At 35.1% G+C, this 22197-nt stretch overlaps 1 protein-coding gene across 1 annotated transcript in view; it reads right to left on the minus strand.

The window, feature by feature from the left end:
* Nucleotides 1-22197, minus strand: part of LOC150106797 (uncharacterized) — a 128447-nt gene that overhangs the window by 96951 nt on the left and 9299 nt on the right. Inside the window, exon 2 of the mRNA XM_090393319.1 lies at nucleotides 15299-15382. Coding sequence (XP_090249445.1) covers nucleotides 15299-15356 — 58 coding nt within the window. The 5' untranslated portion in view covers nucleotides 15357-15382. The remainder of the gene's footprint in view (nucleotides 1-15298; nucleotides 15383-22197) is intronic.

Genomic DNA, 22197 nt, shown 5'->3' on the forward strand with positions numbered 1-22197 from the left:
CATAAAAGGCTGCAAAGCCTGCCATACATCAGTATCATGATGTAGGCTAAGAAATTTTTTCTATTTATTAATTTTAAAATGTGTGCTTTTATTTTTACATAATCTAGAAATCCCGCTCTAGAGACCAAACACTTCACTTTTCAAGCTACTTCAAAACTTGAATAAGCAGGGTAACATTCTCTCAGCAGGCAGTGAAGTTATCTCCCACCTAAGGATGATCAAACATCCATGCCAGTGGCAGACTCAAACCCACAGCCTCTTGGAGAGCAGGCATACTAACCGTTTAACCAACCAGGCTGGCAACATTATAAATATGTTTCTGCTGGGCAAGGACTAATCGTCTCATTCTATACTTTACCTTGATACAAGACATGAGAATTTCTTGTACTTTATGTATCAGGTAGACATGCCATCATAGCATGTGCTTCAACTGAAACCAAATCTGCATAGGAGGGAAAAAGTTGCATTAGAAACATAAAATTAAAAAGGGAATTTTATAAGGGTAAATTTAAATTGGTAAAAGATATAAATATGTAAACAGACATTAAGATATGAACCATGTGAGAATGATTGCCGCATAAAGCAAAGAACAGATTTTTCATCAACACTGTTTCTATTCACATGCGCACTAGACATTAAAGGAAGTTTCATGGCTTACGCATGCAACAAAATTTATATAGAATTTGTTCAAGAACTCCAATATATTTCATCCAACGTTATGTGGACATCATCAGGGAGATACAGTTAACTATATTCAAAAGACGAATCAAAATAATGAGTCATAAATCACGCACATATTAACTTGTGTCTCGATTGCAATTGAAGTATATGATATTGCACTATTAGAGTTCAAAAGGAACAATTATAGCAAGTTGTGTAGATAAAAGTTTAAAATAATAATTATTAATTATAAGAAAAACTTATGTACAATTAACTGAAATTGCTAGCCTGGTTGGCCGAGTGGTTAGCACATATGCTCTCCAGCGGCTGCGGGTTCAAATCCCACCGTGGGAATGGATGTTTGCAACTACCTACCATCCGGCGTTATAGCCCATTGTGAGCCTTAGCCTCCACGATCTTCTATTCTTGACTAGTCTTTCCCAGCCTTTCACTTTCATAGTAGTCAAGTCTTGGATTATGTCATCAATCCATCTTAATCTTGGTCTTCCTTTTTTCATTGTTGCATACATCTTCTCTCTCAATATTCTTCTTGGCATACGGAAGTCTTCCATTCTCTCTACATGACCTAACCATTGCAATCTCTGCGCTTTTATGAACCTAACAATATCTTTTTTTAGTATTTGACTAATTTCTTTGATGTACTGTATTCTCCATACATTATTTTCTTCAACAGGTCCATAAATTCTTATAATTTTCCTTTCAAATTTCCTCAAATTGTCGGTCTTTTTCACTAAGAGTCCACACTTCGCTTCCATATGTAACCACAGGTCTAATGAGTGTCTTATATATAAGTATTTTAGTACTTCTGCTTATTAGCTTGCTTTTAATCATGTTCATATTTGCATACTATGCTTTATTACCAGTTTGTTTGAATATGTTCTTTAATTACAATATCTCCTAGATACTTAAATCTAGTACTCCTTCAAAAATTTTCTGTCCAACTTGTAGATTCTGTGTTTTTCTTCTTATTTCTGAAGTTGACATCACCATATATTTAGTTTTATTTACAATGATCTCTAATCTCATGTCATTAGTTTTTCTTTCTAGTTCATTATACACTTCAGTTAACTGTTTCTTAGTCCTTGACACGATGACCATATCATCAGCATAAACACATAATTGACTTGATTTATTAAAAATTGTTCCTCTTTGATATAAATCTTTAATCCCATAATGTAAAGCTATAATAAATAATGTTATTGATAGTGCATCTCCTTGTTTTACACCTTTATTAAATTCAAAGGGGTCACTAAATTTATTACCTATTTTAACTTTTACTTTTGTTTTTTTCATGGTCATCGTTACTAATCTAATTAATTTTGGTGGTATCTCTAATTCTTTCATAGCCTTTTGTAGACTATCTCTGTTTAGACTGTCGTATGCTTGCTTAAAGTATATAAATAACATGTTGGTCTATTGCATGCTCAGCTGAAAGATGGCGAATTTGAGTGGTGAATTGAATTATGATGATTATGAATTGTGAGTGAATTTGATTAGTATTCATATATTTCAGTTTTTCTTCGAGTTTGTGTGGTGCATTGAATGATAGAGGTAATGTTGTTATCTGATGTGCAGTTCTGGTCACTTTAGGTAAGTACTTTATTCCAGAAAACTGTAATTGCAATGAGGGCAATTGCTAGGCCTAATTTTGCTTCTGTTACACACTGTGTTAGAATCGCCATTGTTGGCTTATATACATATATTAGAAATAATAGATAATTAACTATTGATCCGCCCTGATATGGAAAACATCAAGGAGTAGATCCAGATCCTTAATAAGGAACAGTCCCTAGAGGTACAGAAGCTCATAATGGACAAGCTTGAATCTGACTGGCCGGGTTTTATTAAGCAATACATTCAAACTAATGACCAGGATGAAGAGGAGGTAACACAAGAAGAATTCATTACTGTTCTGCCACCAAAATTCTCCTGTCAAAACAACTTACAAGGGCAGCATTCCAACAAAAGACACAGAACTACAGAGGACCGGATGGATGAAGACTCGCCAACACCGGAAGTCTCGAGGAACACAGAAAAGGTTCCCCCTGTTATATTAAGAGACAAGGATAAATGGACCACTGACCACTGTCTCATCAGCCCTCAGGGCCCATAACATTTCATATTCCTGGGGCAAAAACCAAGACGAAGGAGTCAAAATCCAGCCAGCCTCAGTAACTGACTACAGACAAATGACAATGGATAACAAAGTCTTCCTTACCACACATTTGCTTTACCCAGTGAAAAGAATCTGAAGGTGGTACTTCGTGGGGGTAACCAAAGGTGTCACCTCTGAAGAAATCACTGCTGACCTTATGAGTCAGGGCCTGACCCCAGTCAAAGTGAGCAGGATGCTCAGGGCAGATAAACTGCCTATGCCACTGGTGCTGGTAGAGATTGACAAGACGCAGAATATATATGAACTGACTGTTATCTGTGGCCTCAGAATTTCTACTGATCCGCTAAGGAAAAAGTTGTCAGCTGGGCAGTGCCATAGGTGCCAAAGGTTTGGCCATGCCCAAGAACTATGCAAGGCCAATTTCAGGTGTTTAAAATGCGGCGAGGGCCATCAGACCATCATATGCACCAAACCAAGATCCACGTCAGCTAAATACGCCAACTGTGGAGGACCTTACCCTGCCAACTACAAGAGAGGGGGGGGTGCATTGCACACCCAAAGAACCGTGGGTCAGCAAAAGCTGCCCTTACAATACCCTGCAGCGATGCTCAAGGCAGCTGTAGGTCACCCCCAGTCCAAACAATCTCCAGTTCGGCAACTCAGGAAAGAAAAGAAGCTGCAGCAATGACCAAAACTTATGCCGAAGCCACACGAACTAAGGCTATTCCATCCCATGAACAAATAAGCTCTAATCTAACATCAGTATTAGCTGCCTCACTAGCTACCATGTTACAAGAATTCAGCATGACAAATCCTTCACCATCCTCCACAAAAAGATTCCTTAAAGGTACCCATTCAATTCTGACAGCTCTCAACAATGAGTAAAAGAAAATACAAGCCAAACCCTCTCATGATCATTGCATGGAATGCAAATGGACTGAACAACAAAATTCTGGAATTGCAAGAGTTCACTCACAGACCCAATCCTGATATAATATTAGTAAATGAAACACATCTCAAGCCAACTAATAACCTTAAATTACAGAGCTACATACTGTACAAAACAGACAGACTCGCCATCAGTGGAAGAGGTACAGCCGTATGCATTAAAAACTACCTAAGCCACAATGTTCTGACCAACCCGCAAACCAAGAGATAACAGGCATTGAGGTTCATACAAACAATGCTGGCAGTATTAAAATCTATGCTGTATACAATCCACCCAGTATCCCTTTACTAGTACCTGACTTGGACTCCATTCTCAACTCCACAGACTCCATCATGGCTGGAGATTTTAATGCCAAGCATACAGCTTGGCACAGCTCCACAATCAATGATAAAGTTCATACTCTAAACCATTACTCAACGCAAAATTCTATTGTCATAGCCGGATCCACAGAACCACCCATCACAGCCCAGCTGAAAGCTCAGATGTACTTGACATAGACATCCTCAGAAACATTAGATACCAGTATCAGCTGGAAACATTAAATGAGCTGTCTTCCGACCACAACCCATTCTGCTTAAGCTCAGTACACAAGAGCAATTCTCTCATCCGCACTCTTTTATATCTTGGGACAAGCTCTCCAGAATTATCCCAGAGCACATTGGCCCAGTCCCTGTTATTCACAATAAAGAGGAGATAGACTCAGCTGCTGCCGATATGGTTAGATAGACAACCTAACTAGTCAAATCAAAAAAGCAATAGTCAGTCACCCATACTACAGTCTTTCACCCTAGCAGTTGGATCCCCAAGGAAATCATGGATCTAATTAGATTGACAGAAAGAGATACCATAACACAAGAGCCCTCACAAGATAAACAACTCTGAATAATAAATAGACAAGTCTGCAAAGCCCTGTAAAAACATCGAAACCAAGATTGGGAAACCAAACTGACAAAACTAAACCCACAAGACAACTCCATATGGAAATTCTTAAGAACCCTTTGCACTAAAAGGCAAATTATACCCCAAATTCAGACCAAGGGAGTCGTCCACACTGACAAAGCAGAAACTCTAGTTGACAGCTTGGATGTAACTCAATGTAATCCCTCTTATGAAAATCTGAACATCAACCTTATCTACAAGATTCAACGTAGATAAGGTTGATGTCAAGCAGGTCATAACACAAAAAAGGATAACTAAGAACCTATCACACCCACTTCTTCAGCAGAAGTTATAAATACCATAATCCATTTGAACAACAAAGCTCCTTATCCAGACGGAATCAAACAGAATAAAAAGTCATTGTGCATGTCGTCAATATAATCGCTGCCATCCTCAGATTCAAGTATTTTCCCTTAACATGGAAGACGGCAGATATCACACCAATCAGAAAGATTGGAAAGAACCCCCAGCTCCCAGAAAGCTACAGACCTATCAGCCGCCTGTCCAGCCTTGGAAAGGTTGCGGAAAAAGTCATCCTCACAAGGCTTCAATCAGCAACGGATAAATTAGGTATTATTCCTAATGAGCAGTTCAGATTCAGAAAAAAAACAAGTTTTTTTCTGAATCTGAGTTTGTTTTTGAGTCTGTTTTTTCTGAATCTGAGTTTGTTTCTCTACAAACTCAAATTCAAAATACCAATTAATCTAGTAAAAATAGTTCACACATATCTCAAAGACAGATTCATGCAAGTCAAAATTAATGAAATTGTATCAACCAGACGCAAGATCCTGGCAGGTGTACCGCAGGGCTCACTTCTGCCCCCCCCCCCATCTCTCAAAACCCAAGTTCAACAATCACAGCGTTATATGCAGATGATACTACTTTATTAGCAAGATCTCTCAGCTCCAAACTAGCTATCAGAAGACTCCAAAATAGCATTCATACATTGGAGAAGTGGCTAATGGACTGAAGGATCCAAGCAAACCCACAGAAGAGTTCAGCCATACTGTTCACTAAAAAGAAGTCTCAGACCAAGGAAGACATACACCTACTAGGAGTCAAGATTCCATGGCAGAGCAAAGTCAAATATCTTGGCATGATGCTTGACAAAAAACTTCAATTCACCAGTCATATAAAACACATAAGCTCAAAGACATCCAAAATAATCACCCATGATCAACAGAAGAAGCAAACTGGATACTCGAAACAAACTACTCGTATACAGGATGGTAATACTCCCAGTCATCACTTACGCATCTCCTGCATGGAGCTATACCTTGGACACAAACATTCAAAAACTGCAGAGGATACAGAATGATTCTGGATGCCCCATGGTTCATTAGAAACTCCCAGATTCACAGAGAAGTCAACATTCCCTACATCACATCCCTCCTTTATCATCTAGCAGAAAAGTTCTTCATCAAGGCAAGTAATCATCCAAACCTGCTGATCAAGCAAGCTTCAGATTACAATGAAACAGAATTCTACAAATACAAAAGACCCAAGTCAATTCTACGCTCAGCTGAACACAGCTAATCTCACTGCCCTTCCAGGGCGAGCTTAAAGCTCAATAACTCTCAACTCAAAGAATTTCCCTCTCAGACAAAGGGGAATATGAAAAGCATTTATGCTTCACTCACCAAATCAGTAATGTTCTGTGTATTCCATGCTCAAAACATTTTTCCATCATCTGTCTGATAATGAAAAGTTGATCAATGGTACTTCTGTTTGATCTAAATCCACACTGATACGCTCCCATTTTCTTTTCGGTAATTTCTTTAAGCTTGTCATTTATTATGGATGCAAGAATTTTATGAATTACATTAAGTAATGTAATACCTCTATAATTACTACAGTCGAATTTATCTCTTTTTTTATAAATAGGACAGATTATGCAAACATTCATTCCAGCTGTCTGTCATTTCTTCCTTGGACCAGATTGTTGAAAATATATCCTGTAGTACAAAACATATTGAATCCCCTCCATGTTTCTGGTCAAATGCTATGGAGAAGTTTGGCAAATCTCAAGTGGTTGGACTTGATATTTCCAAGGCATTTGACCGGGTTTGGCACAAGAGCTTACTAAGCAAGTTACCATCGTTTGGTCCATCCCAAGACCTCTGTAATTGGATTGCCAGCTTTCTGTCTGGACGCTCCATGTATAGTGGTGGATGGCTCCTTATCTTCTTACCATTCAACTAAAGCTGGGGTTCCTTAAGGTTCTGTCCTCTCACCAACCCTCTTCCTACTATATATCAATGACCTACTTCAGCTTACCTCCAACCCAATACACAGTTTTGCAGATGACAGCACATTGCATTCCTCCCTTTATTTCGATAAACCTTACTCCACACAACTCACCTCAACCTACAGATCGGCAACCACCACTGCCCTTAATTCAGACCTAAAAGCCATCCTCCAATGGGGTTTAGATAACCTAGTCAATTTCAATGCATGTAAACCTAATACTGTCTCATTTCTCTTAAAAAAGAACCAGTTTCTCCTAGTATTATTTTTGACAATACTCAAATTTCCAGACAATCTGAGATTTCTCTTCTTGGAATTCCTGACATGAAGCCTCTCCTGGCACAAACACATAACCACTGCATCCTCAGCTTCTAAAAAACTAGGATTTCTCTTTCACTCAAGATGTTACTTCACCCTTGAACAGCGATTAACCTTATACAAATCACAAATCTGCCCAACCATCGATACTCCCACATATGAGGTGGGACCACCAAAAGCTCCCTCAAATTGCTTGACTCCATACAGAGGAGAACAATGAAACTTATTAATGACCCATCTATAATAAATTTAGTTTAATCCTTTATCCAAGTGTAAGCAAACAAAGTTTGCACCTGAAGTATCTTCAGGACTGAGGCAACTTGTGAACCAAGCTCTCATCACTACTTGTGCTTTGCATTATGGGAGATACTAAGACATCTCCTTGCAGACATGTATAATGCTATGCATTAAGGGAAGGGCCAGACTGGTTTCAACCTTTATTGAGGTCTTGTCAGTGGGAGCCAGATCCAGAGGTGGAAGCAATGGAGACGTCATATTTACCTATACGAGTTGCCAAAAGGTATCTCACCTTATCATTAAATTACTCTGAATTTAGAGAAAGATGTTGGAAGTTTTTCCCACTTAGTTAGACTATAATAAATTTAGTTAAATCCTTTATCCAAGTGTAAGCACTTGGATAAAGTGCCTGAAGTATCTTCAGGACTGAGGCAACTCAAAAGGTGGACCAAGCTCTCATCACTATGTCTTAGTATCTCCCACAATGCAAAGCACAAGTAGTGATGAGAGCTTTCCACCTTTACCCTGAGTTGCCTCAGTCCTGAAGATACTTCAGGCACAAACTTTGTTTGCTTACACTTGGATAAAGGATTAAACTAAATTTGCTATAGTCTAACCAAGTGGGGAAAAAAACTTCCAAAAAATAAATAAATAAATAATGACCCATCTCTTACCAACTCACTCCCCCCACTTTCATACAGACTTGGTCTTTGCACTATGTGTTTTCTACAAATATTTTCATGGAAAATGTTCATCCGTAATTCCCCCACTTAGTACTAAGCTCACTGGAATACGTGCAGCTGCTGTTAAACATCCCTACACAGTGCACCTTGAAACCAACAGAACAAGTTTCTTCTCCTCCGTCTCTGCAACCACTATACTATGGAACAGTGTTTCCTAGGGAATACAATCTAGTCATTCAAATCTAACGTGAGCAAGTACCTTCTTTCTCAACCCGTACACGGTACTAACGTACTATAGGTTGATCTACCAACCTCTCACGTATGCAGCCCAACATAAAAAATAAAAATAAAAAAAAAGTTTCAGTAATTCTGCAACTATATTATCTTCTTGTGGTGCTTTATTATTTCTCATTTTTTGTATTTTAGCTTTAATTTCACTAGTTGCCAGTGGTTTTATAGGGTATTCTCTTCTACATCAATGTCCTTTGTTTCTAATTGAAGTTTGCGATTTTATGAGCAACGTGAAGTTTGTATCTTGCAAACTTCACGTTGCTCATAAAATCGATCTTTATCAATTTCTTCTTTCTCCTCAGTTGGTGCATGAGCTGAAATGACAGTAATGTTTCTAAATTTTCCTTTTAATCTTATTTTACATATTTGGTCACTAATAGCTTTATATTCTAACATATTTTTCCATATTTCTTTGCTTGCTATGAAGCCAGTACACAGCTGACCAGTTTGTTCATTAGGACCACTATAATGCTGTTTATCAATTCTCCCTTGTCATCACATTTTTTGTAGTGCAATGAGGTCTATTTTATATTTCAGCATTTTATTAGCAACTTCATTCTTCTTCTTCCTGTAGCTTCCTCAGTGAGAAGGTGCAGCACCATGTCCTTCTAGTTCTCTCTGTTGTTGGCTTTCCTTTTTGTTTCTGCATAGTCATGTGATCCTGTCCATGATCTTATATCTTCAAGCCATGTCCTTCGTTTTTTTGCCTCTTGATCCTTTTCCCATAATTTTTCCTTCTAAAACTGTTAGCATCCTCTGTCCTGCTGAACCTCCCAATACATGTCCTGCCAATCTCATCTTTCTCTGAATCATTTCCTATAATAAAGATCTGTGTTCTCATTCTATGTAGAACATCTGTATTTGTCACATGTTCTGTCCATGGGATTTTCAGAGCTCTCCTACAGCACCACATTTCAAAGGCCATTATCTGTTGCCTTGCAGATAATTCTTGAATATCCAGGTCTCACTTCCATGTGAAAATTGGCCAAACTAATGTTCTTATCATTCTTTTCTTTGTCTCGATACTCACAGAACTTCTGAGCAGATCTTTATTTTTCCAGAATGCATCTTTAGCTACGTTGTTCTTATTTTTTTTTTTTTTTATTTCTTTATCTTGCTTTCCATCTGCAGTAAAGTAGGTGCCTAAATATTTGTATTCTGTTGTATGTTCAATTTTCATATTGTTTATGAATATTTCTGGCTCGGATCTGCTTTCTTTTGAGATTTTCATAAATTTGGTCTTTTTTGCATTTATATCTAATCCAAATTCTTTACCTTCTTCAATTAGTAGCTGCAGTAATTTGATTAATTTGTTTCTGTTTTATGCTGATGATACCATTCTAATAGCAGATCTAAGAGATTGTTGTATTTTATACTACTGATACTAATTCCTATTTTTTGTTTTTCAATCTTTTTCATCACTGTCTCACTATAGATATTAAATAGATTTGGTGAAAAGATACAACCTTGTCTAACTCCTCTTTTTATTTTCACTACAGAAGTCTCATCACCAAACAGCTGCATTTTCTGTTTGGTGTAAATAATTTTTATAATCTTAAGTACATGATCGTCTATGTCTAATTTATCTAATATATTGAACATTTTATTATGTTTTACCCAGTCAAAAGCATTCTGAAAGTTTATGAAGCATATGTAAATGTTCCTGTTTCTTTCAAGTGATCTTTCTATTAGTATTTTTAGTTCCAGGATAGCATTAATGGTTCCCATTCCTCTTCTGAAACCTTTCTATTGTTCACTCAATTCACCACTTAAGCTCTTTCAATTTGTTTGTTAACAATGGTTAAAATAATTTTAGATGCATGGGATATTAGGCTCACAGTTCTGTAATCATCGCAATTTCGTGCATTATTTTATTTTGGAATTGGTATGCAGATAGATATTGTAAAAACTTCATGTAATTGTATTGTTTTATAGATGTCCTGAATGGATTCCACTAAATAGTTATTATTGCCAGTCAAAGCTTTCAGAAGCTCAGCTGGAATATTATCACATCCAGATCTATTATTAGGAAGATTCTTAATCACATGTTCTACCTCCTTTCTTGTGGGAGGAGTGGTATCTGTTGTTACGTTTAACTTAAGGTGTCATGAATCATCTAACATGTTACCATTATCATCATCATAGAGATCTGATAAGTACTCCACCCATCTTCCATTTATGTTTTCCTTATCAATGAGTATGTTTCCATCTTTGTCCTTAATGTTATTAGACTGTGTACGTTTTGCTTTTCCATTAAGTTCTTTCACTTTCAGGAATGAATCTTTTACATAACTGTTTGATTCTTTTATCCAAAGTTTTATATCTTAACCTTTCTTCTTCATTTGTTCCTCTTTTCCATGTTCTTCTTTCATCAATAAGGTTGATTACCTCTTGAGTTATCCATGGTTTTTTTTTTCTTTTTTGTTTATTGATGTGGTTTTTATCAGATGTTATGATAGCTGCTTGTGGTCTATTCCACTGAGAGGGCTCATTTTCGTTTTGCAACTGTGCAGACAGCAGTTCTGAAATATTTTCATTAAATTTTAATTTTACTAATGGATTTTGTACCATTTGCAGATCCCATTTTAGAGGTTGACTTCTTTTAAATTTTGTTTTCAGGTGAATATTCATCTTCATTAAGACCAGTCTATGATCAGATCCACAGTCAGCATTTGGGATCACCTATAAGTTCCGTATTCCATTGAAGTAACGTTTACTGACTGCAATATAGTCTAATTGATTTTTGTATCTTCCATCCGGACTTTCCCATGTGTATCGTGCTGTTGGTTTTTGCTCAAAATAAGTGTTAATTATGATGAGACTGTGCTTGTTACAGAAATCAATCAACTTTTGTCCTCTCTCGTTCCGAATTCCAAGTCCAAATGGACCAACGTGTGTAGATGTTCTCTCTGATCCAACTTTTGCATTTCAGTCACCCATAGCACAAATAACTATCTTTCTTGCCTCTGACTTCCTTTATAAATCATTCTATTTCATCATACATGATATCTATTTCTGCTTCCTCATTCTGTTCTGTAGGAGCATATATTTGAATGGTCAGCATATCTCTAGGTTTAGATTTCACTAGAATTGCCATTACTGAACTCCATCTTTCCTATTTGTTTCATTGTCTTTACATTCCATGTTGCCATTTTGATATCTCTTCTCCTTATTTTATTCTTATTTTTCTGTCTATTTCATAATCCAATCATATCCTTTATTCCATTCCAGGTTGGATGCCATTGAGTACTGTTTGGAGGTTATTTGTATCAGTTTAGTAGCATCAATTTTTTTTTTTTTTTTTTTTATGTGATTGAGTTGCCAGCTCAATGCACAAACCTCCTTCATCCAGGCTTGGGACTGGCTGCAGTGATCACATCACTACTCAGAGTAACCAACTTCAGGCAGAGTTGGATGTTTGTGACTGTCTCTGAAAATACTAGTGGTGATAGTGGGCTGTAGTGGCGTTGGTGGAGACAATATTGTAGAGTAGGTGCCCTCCCTCGATGAGTCTTTGGACTCCCTGCAGAGATAACATAATGATAGTAATCACTTCCCAAAACTTGGAAATTGAAATACAGTCCGACTGGTTCAGGTTTGGATGATTTCTTAGCATATCAGGTTTCAAGGAAAAGATGATTGAATTTGAACTTGGAGTGAAGAAGTTTTGTCTGGTTCCAAAAAACTGTCTAGTGTCAATACAGTGAGAAGCAAGGCCAGACTTGTGAGATTCCAAAAATCCAATATAGTCTATGTTTTTCAATTCTAATCAAGGCAGAATAGCCAGACTTACCAACTTGGTAAGGAAATAGGTGGTAACATATTCTTTGATGATAAGAAGGAAGACCGTTTCCAAGCTGGTTTGAAGGAAGCACAGACAGCAAGGATTCTTCATAAATGCAATTTGTTCTGAGGTTCCTTTAAGGTAGGGTATTGAAATTCTTTTCACATCGGACTGCAGTCTGGTAGAAGGATGATAATTATCAATAATTTTTTTTAAATAGTTGTGTTATATCCACTACATATCGAATTGCTTTTAATTTTATTCATCTAACAAAAAGGGAGCAGAAGAGTAGACTGTATGAGCTCTGCATATAACACTCTTGACGATACCCATGTTTTGTGATGAATGGTGGTGGTGGGATAGTACTATGAAATATATCTGCCAGTAATGGCTAGCTTCCAATAAACTGAAAATTCAACATGACCTGTAGGATTACAAATTATTACAGTATCCAAAAAGGTTAGCTGGTTATTGGATTCCCATTTAATAGTAAACTTGGTATGGGAGTACAAGGAATTTATTTTCTCTAGGAACTAAAATAATTCTGACTCAGTATTGAACCAGAAATGCAAATATATCATCAACAAAATGTAACAATGAGGCTGAGGGAATATAGGGTCAAAGTTCTTTTTATAGATGCTCCATGAAATAATCAGCTAAGGCTGGTGAGATGTTGAAATTTTTTTTTTTCATTTGGTTATACTATAAATTAAAGATGCCAAAAAGTTACGTTCTTCTTGGTTTCATCCTTTATTCAAACAAAAAGCAAACAAAGTTTGTGAGTGAAGTCACTTCACAACTGGGCTACTTATAGAGGCTGATGACCGACTTCACATCAATTGCCTTGGTATCCCATATGAACATATCCTTACGGACATGTATAATGCTATGCATTATGGGAAGGGCCACTACTCAGACCGGTTTCTACCTAAAGTCTCATCAGTGGGAGCCAGACCCAGAAGTGATACCAAGGCTGAAGTAATGCAGAAGTCTTATTTCCATATATGAGTTGTCAAAAGGTGTCACTTTATTACTAAAAACTCTGAATTAGAGATAGATGCTGAAAGTTTTTTCATCATCACATTCTTGACATGTACCTTCAAGGGGTGTACAGGATATGATAGTACTACATGACAAATTTACATCATTACTAACTTCCTTGTTTAACTGGGCGATACCCGAGCCAGCATGAAATTCTGTCATGTTGTAGCATCATTTTATATTGTGATTTAAACCAATAAGAATACAATTTGGTCGGCTAAATCCCAAACTGCCAGCTCATCCTCGTTCGTTCAGTAGATAACATACCTAATGGGGTGCACCACGAGAAGGTGAGGATTGAACATTAGGTCAGAAGCCCTGGTCAGTTTTCTGAATTCTTTTAAAGGCTATGTGGAGGTCTCCTCTCAGTTATACAGCTTTGATCCTCAAGCACCCTGAAAGGATGTTCACTTGGTTATACTATAAATTAAAGATGGCAATTCTGTGCTTTTAGTTATATAATAGTTTCAGATGATACAGTGAGTTGATTTTTAAGTATTTGAAATGTTTTCCTTGGGAATCCTTCATACAGGAAGAGGAAAAGATTGTGAATGTTGAAGATTAATTAAAAAAAGTTTTATAATGTGATAAAATATCTACCTATATACTTTATTTTTCAAGATAGTTACCAACGACTTACAGACATTTTTGGGATCATTGTACCAGCTTCTTCATACCTGCATCAAAATAGTCTGCCACAAGCGAGTTAAACCACTGAGTCAGTGTTCTTCAGTTCCTCATCATCTTCAAAGTGCTGAGATGGGAGCTACTTCATATGCAGGAAGCAGAGGTTGTTTGCATACAGCCACCCCAGCTCTGACCTTGCACTGGGTGGTCAAAAGTTCCAATCCAAATTTCCAAAATCACTGGACAGTTTGAGCTGCAGTGTGAACTCTCATATTGTCATGCAAAATGCACAATCTTTAGTGACAGTATTCCTCGTCTTTTGTTCTGAATTGCTCATCTAAGTATCTTCAGTGTTTCAAAATATGCATCAGCATTAATTGTGGTTCCTCACTGAAGAAAAATCTATGAGCATGATTCCTTTTTGGTCCTAGAGAACCGTGCTTCTTTTTTTTTTTTTTTAATCGAAAGTACCTGTTTGAATTTTTTTTTTGCTTTTGAAGATAATGAATGGTGCCACTGCACTGGTTGTTTTGACACAGCATTTGTGTACAAAATCCATATTTCATCACCAGTCACATGAGAAAAAAAAGTTCATTTCATTCATTTTCATAATGCTCCAAAATGTTTTGAGCTGATTTCAACTTGTTGCTGTTTATGCACGTTGGTCAGCAAAAATTTTGGAGATACATCTGACACAATTTCTTATACTCCAGCTTTTCTGTCATAATTTCATGAATGACAAAGTGAAACTTCCGAGAATTCAGAAGAAAGTTCCGTAATCGTGAAACAATTCTCACGAATTTTCATGTTCACTTTTTCCACCAAATCGCTTGTCACCACACTTGGCAAGCCAATGTGCTCATTGGCTGGCCAAGTGTGGCTGAAATAGTGAGACCAACTTTCACTTCTTATCCAATAGGTGTTACAGAATCGTATCCAGATTTATCTGGACATATATACATCCTGGCCGGTTCGGGGGTGTTAAACAAAGAACACTGCTGTCTAACCTTACTGTCACTCATTATGTCAAGCCTGTAAACTTTATGCAGTCTGAATTTCTTCAGCACTACAGTTTTCTGTCAACAAAAACCATATAACACCACAAACCTTGCAACTAGAAAGATTTTTTTTTTTTTTAAATAGTATTATAGCACTCAAATTATTTGTAGACAACAACAAATAATGCAACGAAAGTAAAATGGTCAATGGCAAGCTAATTATCACTATGCAACCATGCATGTATGAATCCTCTGGATGCACTTCATATCAAGACATAAGAACAACCCAAATTTCTAAGTTTATGCTATTCTAATTCATTTCTTGGAAATTTCTGATTTACTGTCTAATTTAAAAATAAAAAAAATTCTGAATAGAAGAAAACTTACCAGTAATATTTCGATGACTAGGAGTTATATTTTCTTTGTCCTGCCAAACAGCAGCCATCCCTTACCAATTTCTCATCTACAACCCTAAACAGTTTCATAAACAACATATGAAAACATGTTTTGAAACAAAAGTAATAATGATAATAAAATGCATTTACTGTACATGCCAAAATGTGTATTCATAATATTTAAAATTTATTTGTTTTAATTTTTGTTTTAACACTTTGCACTCTCAAATCATTGTCTCTAGAATATTTAGAAATAACTGCTTTAATTTTAATCTCCATACCATTCTCCAATAGGTAATTCAGTCAACTTTAATAGAAAAGTTGACAACTCAACTCTGTTGCATTTTGTAGAGAAAAAGAATGGCCCCCTAAACAATCTTGCCTTAGGTTACATCCAGGTCATAAAATAAGGAGACTTCAGAATACCTTCCAGTCCTCCTACTCACAAACCAGTCATGATGGAAGTATAGGGTGCTGTCTTGGCATCCAAAACAATGTGCTTTCTCTCCAGGTAAATCAAGCATCAAGTTTTCCTTTAATAAGGAACTATAAAAATGGAGAAACTCATGTTAAAATCTATTAATGTGTAAAATTTTTCTTAAGTTCCATAGGCATCTTTATTACAGAATGGCAATCAACATCAGGAAATTCTGAAAAGTGCCACCTTAGTAGCTAATCTAAGACAACTAAAATAGTATATATTTTCCTAACCTGAAAAAAAAAAAAAAAAAAAAAAAAAAAAAAAAAAAAAATTATGAAGTATTTACTCAGCTAACAGACATATTTCAAGTTAATTAAATGACTGGAAGCCATTTTCCAGTCATTTAATTGACTTAAAATATATAAGTTAGGAAAGATTAGCAGATTTTAAAAATACTGTTACCCATAAAGGAGACAGATATAGACCAGGATTTCTCAATCTGGTTGTAGTTGTATTCGAGATTGGGGAAGAAAGTGGTGGACACCAATATTGTTTTCTATGAAAATTTATACTTGCTTATATCAAATGACAACAAATAAATTAATTAACAATGAAAGCAGGATAAATACACATGTAGCATTTATTATACAACTAAATTAAACCATTGCACAATAAGCAAAAACATTTCTCTTTATTCTGGATAAAACAATAGCCTTATTCCCAATCTTTGTTGAATTTATAGATTTGTTTTTTTTATTTGGATTACTCATTTTGGGACAAAATTTTTAAACACAAGAAAACAATGTATGGTCAAAGCGTGCAGACAACACTGGTGAAACATCGCTCAAGCTCAACTGCCAGTAGACTAAATACATAAAACATGTGCACAAAATTGGCACTGGTAACACTTTTATTATTATTATTATTATTATTATTCAGGCCTCCATGGAGGCCTGAATAATAATAATATTGCACTTGCACTCAAAGACGGGAATTACAAAATGTTCGTCATAACATAAATGTTGACTATTTTTACGATTAAATATTACTAGGAGAAGCCATTTTCCAGCAAATTTCATTTTTTCCTTATTTAATAAGTGACAGCAGGTGCATGCAAATAGCTCCATGAGCACATTTGTACCTATAAACATAGGGTTGAGAAACACTGATGTAGACCATCAGATTTCTAGTGTAATGTTTCACACATTCCTTTATAAAGACAGTCTATGAGAAATTGATAGTTATGAAGGATCCCTGTTGAAAGTTTGTCCACTTGGTTATACTATAAATTAAAGATGCCAAGAAGTTATATTCTTAGATAAAGGATTAACCTAAGAATATAATTTCTTGACATCTAATTTATAATGAAGGAGCCTTGTCTTGTTCCAGTGAACTATGTTTAGTGAAGACAGCAGGCTCATGATATTTAATATAAGACTTATGTTCAAGATAAATAAAAACAAATCTTCCAGTTTGTCCAAAATAAGATAAGCCACAAGAGCAAGGAATCTGGTAGACTCCTGGAAAATCAAGAAACAGAAACTTATCTTTATTCTGTCATGTTGTACCATCATTTTAAATTGTGGTATGAGAAAGGTAGAGATTTTTCTGATGGGGCAAAAGGCAACAAAAATGTTCAGTGGTTTTAAAATTTTTGCTATGCATAAAATGCTTTGCACGTAAGGGACAGGAATGAGGATTATTTCTTCTGGATTACAAGAGGCAGAGATTTCATAACTATGAATGCTTTTTTTTTTTTTTTGATGAAGAAACCATTAAACCATTTGATTAGAACTTAGATTTAACGTTTTCATTTCTTTCTGTAAAAATTTGTCAGAAGAACAAGGAATGAGCATGATGTAATAAGGTTTTAACAGTCCCAGCCTTTTGACAAGAATGGTGGCAACATTCAGCATGGATATAGCAACCTGTATGAGTCTTCTTCCTAAAAACTGAAAATTGCAAGCTGCCATATAGTTGAAGAATTAGACCTGAGAAGGCTATTTTAGTTATCTATTTCTTTTTCTAAGATGAACCAGATACTAGGATCAAGTGCATTTATTTTGGAAAGAAACTACTATAACTGAGAGGAAGAGCCATTGCCAATTGCAAAAATGCATCCACATATCTGTATCAATGAGTAGGTCTAGATGAAATATCAAATGGCATTGTTTCAAGTGTTAAGTGAAGACACTAGCAATGGTTGGAGAAACAAATTGCCGATAGCTATGCCTTCAATCTGGTGATATAATTTGTTTTGAAAGGTGAAATAACCAGAGGGTACAACAAAATCAAATTGCTTAACAATATCTGATACTGGAATATCTTAAATGCAATATCTAAGCTGATCATAAAATCAAAAGAGTCTAGATGAAGATCACACCTTGGATTTTAAAAACAGTTTATAAAGGTGCTCATTGATGATGTTCTTATGAACTTTTGCAAAAAAAATTACCACATATTAAATCTACCTTATTACCAAATGTTTTTAATGATTCCTTCATCAAAAAAAGCATTCAACAATTATGGAATCTCTGCTTCTCATAATCCAGAAGAAAATCCTCATTTCTGTCCTTTATGTACAATGTATTTCTGAATGAACAGCAAAAATTTCCATCCCTCTCACACCTGCTAAGGATAAGCCCCTGCGTTTTGGTTTTTCCAGTAGGCTGCTGGATTCCTTGCTCTTGTGGTTTATTTAATTTTGGGATAAACTGGAATATCTGCCTTTATTCATTTGAAGAACAAAAGTCCTACATTAAATATGAGCCTGAACATTCTAGTTTTACTAAGCATGCTATGCCCACAAAACATAGTTCATTAGAACAAGACAAGAATCCTTTATAAAAATCTATTCCTCAGAACATCTTCATAAAGAAAGATTTGAAACATTCCATTGTCCTAATTTAAAAACACATCCAATGGTCTACATCTCTCTCTCCCCCCCCCGCCCCTTTTGGGAGATAGGAAAGATTGGCAGATTTAAAAAGTATTAACATTATATTGTGTGTGTGTTTTGTTGTTAGGTTTCTGACCATTTTAGCTTACATTTGTTACTAAGTGCGCTCAGTTTTTTTTTTTTTTTTTTTTTTTTTTTTTTTTTTTTTTTAGAATTTTCTGATATTGTTTGATTGCTGTTTTGGTACTGAAGACGCTTTATTATAAAAGAAACATCCAAAATTCTACAAATAAGTTTTACTGCGAGTTTTTCTGTTTTTATGGTTTGTTGTTATGCCAACTCACAGTAGTCCAATATTGAAACAAATTATTTTGCTTTATTATAAAATATTAATATCAGAAACATATTTAATATTTTTATCGTAAAATTTTCAGTTAAGTTTCATAGTCATTGTTCTAACCTTCCTCAAGAAGAAATTACCAGAATTTGTACTCCATATGTCAGTGGTGTTCAACCTTTTTTAATACGCGAGCTACTTTTCTATAAAAAGTTATTCGGCGATCTACTCTCTTATATAGATGACGTTCCCTCAACCTAATATCTGATTATGCACAAATAATCAACTAAAAAAAAAAATACACAACTAAAAACTTTATTTGTGTATTTAAAAATGTATTTATTACTTTTAATTATTTTAATACAACAAAAAAAACAAACAAACAAATATATTGGAATAAAATATTTATTTCTCTATTTTGGAAAACCAAAGTTAGAAAAAACAACAGATTGATAACAAACTCACAAGCTACAGGAAATGCTGGTTGATTAAAAAAAAAAAGTTAATGTGAAATTTGGCATTGTTTGGACCTCGCAATATTTTTGTAGTCAAGTTGATATGAAGAAGTGGCAAATCACAGACAATCATCCAAATGATCATTTGTAATTTGGTTTCTTAATTGATTTTTTATGACATCATATTTGAAAAAGTGGATTCCGAAAAGTATGTCGATCTGAAACACGACAGAATTTTTCGCGCAATATCAGTTAATATTGGGAATTTTTCATGTGCATACTTCCAAATGACTTCATTGTTTATTGATTTTAAATGTAAACTATACTGAATGTTTATTATCTCAAGTTCTACTTCAGCTTGGTTTATATCAAAACAGCCCAGTAATTTTATTTGAAATTTCTGTGATATTCAAGTTTTCTTGAAATGGATTATTGATAAAAGATACAATCATTTCAGTTTTATTAAAATCTTTAAATCTTGAATTTATTTCTTCATCAACTAATTCTATTTCACGAATAAATTCTTTTAAACCATAGTGAAGCATTTCTTGATTTTGTTCAAAAAATTTTAATAAATATGGGAGATGTCTAAATTCGCAGTCATTTATATTTTTCTTTAATAAAAGTAAGTATTGTTGAAAAGTTTTTATTGAACTTAACATGTCAATTACATTTTTATCTCTGCCTTGTAACTCTAAATTTAAATTGCCTCATTTCGTACAGAAATCTACTAAAAATGTTAAGTGTAACAACCATCTTTTATCACTCAATTGTGGATAAATATCTCCTTTTTTATATCGTTAATTAATACAAGAAATCCTTCTAAAAATTGACTTCTGCTGAGCTGGCGAACATTATTGTACAACAGAAGTTCCCTATCATCATCTGCATGTAATTTAAATAACCGCTGTTGCAGGGCGTTTATTTAAATTAAACAGAATTTACAATTTTAAATGTAATATCCAAATCTTTTGTGTTTAATCTTTTACTACACAGTACTTGCTGGTGAATAATACAGTGGTACGTTAAAAAATCTGGATATTTGTCATCGTTTTTACATAAGGAAAGGAAGCCCGATTTATTACCTATCATTGCAGGAGCACCATCAGTAGTAATAGACACAAGTTTAAAAAGCAGAAGTTTGTGTTGTTTCACAAATTCATTAAATGCCAAAAAAATTTCTTCTCCCCTAGTCCTTCCCAGTAATGGTATAATTTTCAAAAGTTCTTTACTTGAATAATCTTGAAATACCATGTGAATAAATACCATTAACTGAGCAATATCAGTGAAGTCGTTTGATTCATCAAATTGTAATGAAAACGCAACACACTGGTGAATGTCTGACATTAACCTGGCCTGGAAACTTTTCACCGGCAATTGGAACTCTTTCTTTCGGCAATTTAAAACCTTGCCTGCAGCCTAGAAGTAGTCTCTCTAGCGAAGTCTTGAACCGAGAAGCTCCTTTCTGTAAGTAGGAAACTCCTCTCTCAAGCAACATAGATCTGGTTAGTCTCTCTGACGGCGACTTTGGACCGGACAGCCTCCTCTCTGACAGCAATTCTGGAACTGGGACCCCCTCTGATTGCTTCAGTCCCTTTTTATTAGGCCTCCTCTGAGACCTTGCATGAAGTTTGGCAACCCTCAAAGAATCGGTATGAGTCTTTCATCTTAAGTTTCAAGTTTGGCACGCCTTTTGTTCTCCTCCACTTTCTTTTGATTGTAAGTTGCCAGCCATTGGAAAGTTGTTTGACCTCTTTCTGACTGACTTCGGAGATGTTTACACTTAGAGCCTGCAAGCCTTTCTCATACATACAAGTTTCAATAACAATCTTTCTAATGCCACCATGTACAGCTTCGGCGACAAAAACATTGCCTTTGTTTTTAACACTAACATATTTTTATTAAAGCAGTATATACAGTTGGCTTCACAAGAATTATTTACAAAAACATCTACTACAAACTATACTGAGACAAACAAAGTTTATTTTTTTTTTTTTACAATATTCACATGGGACTTAACCTAAGTAAAAAATCGATGTAAAGTGCTTTGGAATATTTAATATTTAAGCTACAATCGAGTTTTTACACTTTGCTTATAATCTTATTCACTCGGCTCGCTGTTTGACTTCCACTGATCCAAATTAATTCATTTACCCGGACTTAAGAAAATTACTGATTTGACAATTTTAACAAAAAATAAATAAACAATAGCAATACACTTAAAGCAAATTAAAAATAATACAAAATAATGATAAATAAAATATTATGTTTTCAGTTTTAATTAAATTTGTAAGTAAGGAGGAATACACAAGAGATCGACCAAAAAAAAAAGTTGCTTTCCATCCAGTTCGCTAATTTAATACATTCCTTATCTCACCAAAAGACAAATATCCTCCTCTATCTTATCCTGGAGTTTATAGAATCCCCTGCTCTTGTGGCTTATGTTATTATGGAAAAACTGGTCGATCTGCACAAATTCTTCTGGAAGAAGATCAGGAATATATTTCTCTTAACAAACCCAACAAATCTGGTTTAGCAAACCATGCTTTATCTACAAAACACAGAATTCAGTGGAACAAAACAAGTGTCACACAAAAGTTACTTTCTTCTAGAAAGACTACAAAGAAAGCTGTGAAACACACATTCACAACCTGAATCTGAACAAAAACGATTGCCTAAAACTTTCTCAATTTTGGGAAGTTATATTAACCAATACTCGCCATTCATATGTTCTGTAATTGTAATTAAATATTGTTTATAATTTAAAAATAATTAACTA

This window comes from Typopeltis vanoorti, chromosome 5 (genome assembly GCF_054136105.1).
Source record: "Typopeltis vanoorti isolate ZY-2024b chromosome 5, IOZ_Tvanoo_1.0, whole genome shotgun sequence".
NCBI lineage: Eukaryota > Metazoa > Arthropoda > Arachnida > Uropygi > Thelyphonidae > Typopeltis > Typopeltis vanoorti.